Source organism: Typopeltis vanoorti, chromosome 5, assembly GCF_054136105.1.
Source record: "Typopeltis vanoorti isolate ZY-2024b chromosome 5, IOZ_Tvanoo_1.0, whole genome shotgun sequence".
NCBI lineage: Eukaryota > Metazoa > Arthropoda > Arachnida > Uropygi > Thelyphonidae > Typopeltis > Typopeltis vanoorti.
This window is the reverse complement of record NC_143553.1, coordinates 154,354,176-154,362,962: the sequence shown is the minus strand read 5'-3', so window position 1 is coordinate 154,362,962 and position 8,787 is coordinate 154,354,176. Positions and strand designations below refer to the sequence as shown.

Here is an 8,787-nt window from a genome sequence, read left to right as displayed (position 1 = left end):
TACATTGCTTGTTTATGACGCGTAACTGTGGTCCTAAGACAGCCTTGTCATAAATAAGATCGCAGTCATCTGAGAAGCTTATACTGACAAATAGAACTTCCTTTTGACTGAAGCATTATTATTAGGTGACACCTCCGTGGAGTCGAAGGACTCTTTGCTGGAGGACACTACTCAACTTCGTAAATACATCTCACCCTCTTCACTATTATTTAATTTCCCTACTACCACAATCATCAAGGCCATCTATTGCCCAATCATCAGGAACGGTATTTTTTTTGTCCGTAAATTGCGTGTGTTCATTTAATGAAGGCCCCAACCCATACCTCACTGAATTATGTCCAGAATTGAAGAGGATCGGTATAAGCAGTCGCATGCTTGTATAAAGAAACCACTGATTTCTGAGAAGTAAATTAAAGGTTATAATTCAGTGGCCGATATGCGTACTTATACCATATATATAAATTTTATTTTAGCGTTAGAGAAACTTTTCTCTTGATGTTTATCAAATGCTGGCCTGGTTGGGCAACAGGTTAGTTTATCTGCTCTTCACCAAACAGGTCAAGGTTCGAATTCCTGTCATACCCAATTTCACACCCCTGTCATTTGTTTTTCCTATTCCAAAAGGCCAGCAATGCAGAGAAAATTCCTTCCTATATCTGTCCCAATGTTTGCGTTGCAATATGAGTAAATCTTTCTTGGGTGTTTCACCAGAGAGATCCACTTCATGAGGTTCTTGGCGCACATGCTCGCACAATAGATATATTTAGTGGGGTTTATCATTTAACTTTATTACTACAAGTGCTATTCACTGGTTTAAGTCCGACACAGTGCTTAATACTCTATTGTATCAAGAAACCAACCCCCCTTCTTTTCCTCCTCCTGAAGTACCTGAGCAAAGAAAGATTTCCTTCCTCCGTTAATTCTCCAGATTCTGGCTATATTGTTTCAAATATACCAGTGATGGACTATTGCTCATGCTGCATCTTGTTGCGACTACTTTGATATAAGATTCTAACATTCCAAGTCCCGATCCTAAATATTTCTCAGCCATAATTCACGTTAAAATATCTTTAAACTCTTTGAAAAGTCACCATCACTTTAAAGACTGGTGGCATCCAACACCTCTTGTTTCGTCTGCAAGTATTTGGACAAAGTGGAATAACCTTCATGCCTAGTGTGGTCCTTCCAGGAGCATATTGTATGTGTGTGTGTGCTCTCAGCACACTTCCCTTGTTCCGTACAATGTCATCCGTACGCCACGATGAGACATCTTGCGGGAAGAAATATTTCTGTATTTATTAACAGTATTAGTCATCAATTCCAGTTGCGAAAACACGGGCAATGATTCATTTTTACCATTGTATAAATTTCTTGACTCATAGCTTACGCTATGAGTCAAGAAAGGTCACTTTTAATTTATGAACAATATTTATCTTTAAATATAATGAATCAAAATAAAATATAAAGCATTCGACAGAACGTCAGCTAGAAAGTTAAGTTTTTAAACCAATATTAAAAAAAAAAACGTTAAAATACGAGTAGATGCCAGTTTAATCTTACTAAGCGTCAAGTTCTGAACTTGGATACAGAGATGGGAGATTGAAAATTACTGGAACTCGTATATTAAAAGTATGTGATCATAGAAGTGATAGTGGATAACAATTTGAAGTTGGCAGAATCTTATCCAAGGTATTAAAGACAATTCAGTATTGTAGTAGTGAGCAGGACACTGACTTGATATAAAGTGGTATAGCGGTTCAGTTTTATATAAAGGTGGTAATCAGACTGTATTTGGAGTAATTTGTTCAGGCTTGGTCATCAAAATTTGGGGGTGAAGACGACGAAACCCCTTGGAAACAGATGACTAAAGTTCCCTTTCCTTTAATATATACCTGCTTTCATAAATGTATTTTTAAAGCTTATAAAAAATATGGCATTTCCATGAAGAATAGAAACTGAATGCTGTTAAGTAGACTTACAATGGTTTGGTATAATTTGATAATAAACAAATCTGTTACAGTTTTGTAAGTCCCATTAAGATCGCAAGAAATAGCTAGAAATGGATTATAAAAAAGTTCGGTGCGGGGAAGAGTTTGATATATACGAATTTCAGTATTGTGTGTGTATATGTGGTGTAAATAGTTTTAGATTTATTTTTTTCAGCGACGTTGAATTCAATTTGTCACCAAAATACGCCTCTTTTTTTTAGAAGTCCTGGAACAGTTTATCATTTTAAAAGTGAAGTTAATGAGATGTTACAGTTTCTTCTTTAGTTTTTAATATCAACTTATTCTGTTCGAAAGCTGCTTATATATCTTAATTTGCTCCAGGAAGCGCACATTTAAAAAAAAAATAAATCCTTTCTGAAGAATTAAGGTTTCTCTTTCTGAACTTGGGAATTACTTTGTCAGGTATTTAACCTTAACACTCAACAATTTCTTCCGAGTGTGCTAGGGTTAATTTGACAAGTTTTACCAAGCTTATAGGAACCACACTCAGACAAAAAGGACCTTAAAGCAGTAATCAATGCAATGGGTTCCCTCTTAGTAAGAAACGGATTGCATAACGAAATTCAGACATCCTAAATAGCCATTATGGTAATCGATAATGAAAGTAAAATTTTATTTCAAATTTTGTAACATTTACTTTCGAAATGGTTTAGTAGTTGACAAAATGCAAGACGCAAATTGTTATTTACAAAATTGACAGACTTAAAATTAATAAATTGCTTCATATCTCATGGTCAAGTGGAGATCTCAAAATCCGACTTACTTTACTCGCCATAAGAGCTACAAAATGTGGCGATTGTACTGTTACTTGAGATAACCGTCCTCTCTCATCAACTCTCCCAGAACTACCATTAACCCTTTTGGAATGCAAGATCGAGTCAGTTACTGATGCGTAGTAGAGGGTGGCCACAAGTCAAGGGGTTTGAATCTTTAATATCTTTATTTTTTTTTGTTATAATGAAATACAGAACCTGAAGGTTTTTTTTTTAGTAGTAGTGAAAAACCATATTACATAAATGCCTTCCTTTTTCTGGTTTAAAAACAAGGGCCCTTTTGTGCAGCATGTTCTATAACAACTGTTGGTGTTTCTGGATGCAGCGCCCTAATTTCTGTTCGAACGTTCTCCATTAGCTGTTGGTCGTGTGGGGCTTATTCATATACACCTTTTCCTTCAGGCAACTCCATAGGAAGAGTGCGGGTAGATGCCAGTTTAATCGCAAAGATATGCAATTATTTACAGATCTTTGCGAAGTTATTCGTTTGACAAAAATGTGACCAATTTAAAAAAAAAAAAAAAAAAAAAAAAACACGGTTTCGGTTCGTTGTTGGATTGTGAATTTTTCTACGATTATTTTTTGAAATCGTTCTTTAGAATATATGAAAAAATAAAAAACTAATAATTACAGAAGTTATTCACATTTTAAACCCCCTCGTGACTTATGGTCCATCTTATATTTTGGAAATGAGGTTTAATAAGCAATTATTTGTTTGTTGAAACAGTTGAATAGCGAAAAAATACTTGAATGTTTTATTGTTATAAAAATAAGTACATTAACGTCAACAAAGTTAACATGAGAACTTTTATATTTACAACATTACAGTTTGTCGTAACAGTAGTTAAGACCTCTTAGTAATATAATACGCGTATACACACCGCCCAGTGATGCATTTTCATATCACATTTCATCTTAAAGTTCACTTTTAGATGACCGTTTGTTTGCTCAACAATACAAATATTTAAAGACATTCTTCTTAAGAAATTTAAGAACTGTCGTTAATAGTCATTTTCTCACTATTTAACCATCTTTTGTGAGCGACTCCGATGCGCTAGTCAGATTTCCTAATTGGCTTCATTTTCAAGAAGTCACCTCCACTTGAAATGCATTGTTTACACTCGATGCATTATTTTGGAGCTGCAAAATAAAATAGCATGATCATCATGCGAGAGATCTTGTAGTTAAGCATTATTTAAACAATGGTGGCAAGAACGAAGGCTAAGAAGGTGATCATTATGCATCCGAGTAGGAATTTTCCTATACCGATTTGATCTTGCGCCATCTGACGAACCACTCTTGTATCTAACGCCCCGTGAACCCTCTCATTATAAGTAAGGATTGCATCTCTGGCTCCTTCCCACTTGTGAGGACCCTCAAGACGATACTGGTAAGGCACGCATGGACCGGACACGCATTTCCACCACAGAACAGGATCGGTGAACAACAATTTGGCTAAGTTAGGCTTAACTCCAAATTTAGAAGCTACATCGTCCATATAGTTAATCCAATCCAACTGAAGCGTGTTCCTGGGCCCTGAGAAATACCTCTTCTGCATTTCGTAATCGTTCCTTCTGATGTCAGCAATCATATCTTCCTTGGAGGGTAAGGTTGCTTTCCCACTAAGTAAACGTGCAAACCATCGAGACTGAATCTCAGAAATTGGGAAAAGGGCGCCAACAGGCTGAGCTAAGCCTATGAGGGCGAGAGTCTGGTGTTTGAGGTGGGGTGGAAAAACGTATTTGTATACGTCCACCTTGTTGTCGTATATGGAGAGGATTTCTTTACTGAGGAATGGAAATTTAACTTCATATCCGGTGGCTAAAATCACTGCATCGACTTCCACTTCGTTAGTTTCGCCTTCGAAGATTATACCCTTAGCGGTGAAGCGCTCGATGTTGCTTTTAACCAGAACAGTTCCGCTGATGATGCGATTGGGCAACGCATCATTCACCATGGGATGCTGACCAAAAATACGATGTTTTGGTTTCAATTTGTAAGTCTCGTGGTCAAAACGTTCGTTCATCTTTCTTTCTGCAAAATGACACGATATTTCGTAGGGGATATGATTGAACATGGCATTCCAATAGCGGCGAATATAGGTGGCATCAAAAGGACGTCCATTAGGTCCAACTCTATGAATAATCCAGCAACCACGTCTGGTGCTCAGATACACCTGAAATGGAAATGAAAATGCGTTAAAAATAGTTGAGCTAAAGCTCTGAAATATGATTATTAAAACTAGTAAGAAAATTTAATTCTGTATATGAATAATTCTCGCAAATTAGAAGGTTCAAATTAGCACAAAAACTATCGGATATTACCAACAGAGATTAAAAATGCAATCGGTAGAGGCTGGTTCGCTCATAATTTAAGGATTCTTTCAAAATTTCCGTTGTTTAGCTCATCTAGTGTGACCATAGCACGAGGCTCGTCCAAAATGAAAGGTCCGTTCTCAATTTACCGCCAAATAAGATATGGGGGGGGGGTGATTGCATAGTGACTTATTAGCTAGTTGTTGACCATGTTACTTTCCACGGTATCATCTTCTACGAATAATTTGAGTGCTGTGCTTAAAAAAAAAAAAAAATCCCGCTAGTTGCGAGGATCGTGGTGCAATTTGACAGAAAACAATAGTACTGCAGAAACACAGACGACAGTGTAAGGATTACGGGCCTAACGGAACAAATGACAGTAAGGTTAGGTGTCGTTTGTTTAAAGAAAGGCACAACAGTGTTCACCATGAAGGACCCAGTTGCCGGTCAAGTGTGGCGACAGACAATTTGGTGGAAAGAATGAACACGAAAATTCGTGGGAACTGTCGTTTAGCAATTGCGGTTCTTTTATAAATTAAAGATGCCAAAAAATTATATTCTTGGTTTCATCCTTTATCCAAGTCTAAGCAAACAAATATTGCACGTGAAGTATCTTCACGACTGAGCTACTTATAAAAACTAATGAATTTACATTAATTGCCTTAGTATCCCATAATGAAAAGCACATCCTTACGGACATATATAATACTATGCATTATGGGAAGGGTCACTACCCAGATCGGTTTCGACCTTTGAGTCTCATCAGTGGGAGCTAGACCCAGAAGTGATACCAAGGCTAAAATAATGCATCAGTCATATTTCCATATACGAGTAGCCAAGTGGTGTAACACCTTATTATTAAAATATTCTGGATTATAGAGATATGCGAGTTGCCCTGTCATGAAGTTACTACACGCGCAAACTTTGCTTACACTTGGATAAAGGATGAACCAGGAATATAATTTCTTGGCATCTCTAATTTATAGTATAACTAAGTGGAAAACTTCTAACATCTACGGTTCTTTTGAATTCACGGAAGTTTCACACTTTCAGTCATTAATCAAATTGTTACAGGAAAGCTGAGATATAAGACATTTTATGCCAAAAATGCTAACCGATGCACACGAACAGCAAGAGTGGAATCAGCTCAAAAATGTTTGGAGTGTTACGAAAATGAAGACGAATTTTTTTTTTCCCCTCGTATCGTGACTAGTGACAAAACGTGGATTTCATACACAAAAGTCCACTCAATACAACAATCAATGCATTGACAGCATTCATCATTTCCGGAAGTAAAAAAGCTGTTAGGAATCTTCCTTGTCGATTTTTTCCAGCGAGGAAAAACAACGCGTATTGTGAAACGCAGAAGAAACTCAAACTAATAGTTCAGCAAATTCAGAAATTTGGGTGAGAACTTTTCGGCCATCCACCCAACGACTACCTCTTGTTCTTGGATATGAAGCAGTGGCTCCTGTCTCAGCGGTTTGAAGACGAACTGAACAGCGTGACTCAGGGATTGAACTCACTGGAGATACTTTTTTGAGACGGTCTGAAGAAGCTCGTACCACGATACCAAAGTATGATCTGAAAGTAAATGGCGACTGTGGAAAAATAAAGTATACATGTAGGTATTTTAGCATATAAAATTTTCTTCTCTATTTTTTTTTTTATTTTTTATTTTTAAATTCTTGCGCAGACCTTGCTTTCTGGACGCACGTCGTACATTGTTTAATATCGAGTTATACCGAGTCGGAAGATGCTATTTATTATAAATGATATAATTTAAAAAAAAAAAAAAATCAAAGATTTTAGAAAATGTTCGATTGTAGACTGAACTACCCAGTTCGGTCTCCGCACCAGTACTCAGTGAGGAAACTGAGTATTAAATGAATTTTGGTCTGTTTCTGGGCGTGTTCTCAGAGCAGTTGGGTACACTTTCCGGGAAAAAAAAAATTCTAACGCCTCTGCACCAGATAGAATAACTTTTTCAGTTGAAGTGATAACGTTTCTTCTTTTTGAGATTAGAACTCAAATTCTTTCTAAATCTGGTTGGCATGGATGTGTGCGAAAGTCTTTAGGAGGAAGATTTTCATTGCCCAGCTAATTGGAGGCCTGAAGTCGTCATCGTCATGCGTGTCAAGGATTTAGGCCTAGCATGGCCTGTTCCGGCCTTAGAAATCATCGTTGAATCGTTTAAGAGGACGTCCTGGTTTTCTTTTTCCTGAAGTGACTTCGAAAATGAAAAAATTTCCGCGTTTGATCTCTAGAGAAGAGTTCCCAAACTATGTAAAAATAAGTAGAAATATACGGTAACTAAAAATACTTAGCTTACCCGTTGTACTAATCGACTATAAGTTTGTAACCTTTCGTGATAAAAAAAACTACGTTACTTACACCTTTCACGTGCGCTAGAAGAAAAGCCTAAAATCCGCTGTGAATTCTAAATGTTACGCGGTAGAATACGAGAGTGATCTGAACCTTTGATAATATATCAGCCTTAACGGACAGCACGTTCGTGTTTGGTGATCTGTGAGATATTTAGTCCATTGAAATGAGGGCTTTGTGTTCATAAAAATAATGAATTTTTCAGCAAAACATGTTTTGCAGTGTAAATATCGGTTTGCATCAATCCGCTAACTTGCATTCCTTCTGCATGAGGAGATTCTAATTTTCCAAGTTTTCTGATTGAATGTCATCACTGGAATTAATTTCGAGTTTATTATACGAAGCGAAAGTACTCATCCATGAACACTAATGTTCATTTGTTAGAAATTTTCAAGCACGCAAGGTTGCGGTTGTCCCGAATAATGTTCTGAATTTCGTAACATTCAAATAATCACTTGCGGTTAAGAATGACAATCAGGAAGAGAATATTCAGACTCATCCGTCCTTGAACGCAGTACAGGACAATTTGATAGGGTGGTCTATTAGAACGATAGACGTAGTCAAAGCACGCAAAAAAAATATATATATATATAAAATAAAACTTCACCAGGTCGAGGAATATTTCTCACATAATCAATCCGTGCTTGCTCATTTTTTGAACTTTAGACTTGTTTCGTCCATAGGATCCACAAAAGAGGTCATGAAACCATAGCAGTGAACTGATATCAGAATTTGAGTTAGGCAAAATCACTAACGAAATCTAGCTCTTCACACTGGTCCGAGTTTTGTCTAATGCGAATCAGTCAACCTCGCATCTCCTTCCTAATTAAACTATCAAATACCAAAAGAAGATTTCGGTTAAAGTTAATAAACCAAGTTGGAGATATTAAGTGACTGCGGTGTAATTTTCCGAAAATTTCATTCAAACATTGAAAAGATATTTTTGGATTTATAGTCTCCAGCCAGGCTGCTTTGTTTTTGGTGGATATCAGTCAGATTTTGCGCTTGGTTCACTAAAATTTGAATTACAATTTGGATTCAATGAATTTATTAAAAATGAAGAGGTCTCTTCTTATTTTTATGGTTAACTGTTTGCAATGTAGATGGCACAAAAATTAAGCATTTCGATGTACCGAGTATCGTTCTTATATTCCAATGGATGTCTTTCCTAAAGTTGGAAAATCCAATAATGCATTTGACCATTCGTTCATATAACTAACAGTTGCTTTACATTGTGATTTACATTTAATTCTATAGTTATCGATTCGATAGTTTTGCTGAGGAAAGCTTTTGGTCCACTGATTC

The 8,787-nt window shown here is 36.6% G+C and overlaps 1 protein-coding gene across 1 annotated transcript in view; it reads right to left on the bottom strand.

Annotated features, from left to right (window-relative positions):
• Positions 1 to 3,540: 3,540 nt before the first annotated feature.
• Positions 3,541 to 8,787, bottom strand: part of LOC150106956 (flavin-containing monooxygenase 5-like) — a 28,839-nt gene continuing 23,592 nt past the window's right edge. Inside the window, exon 2 of the mRNA XM_090392844.1 lies at positions 3,541 to 4,958. Coding sequence (XP_090248970.1) covers positions 3,978 to 4,958 — 981 coding nt within the window. The 3' untranslated portion in view covers positions 3,541 to 3,977. The remainder of the gene's footprint in view (positions 4,959 to 8,787) is intronic.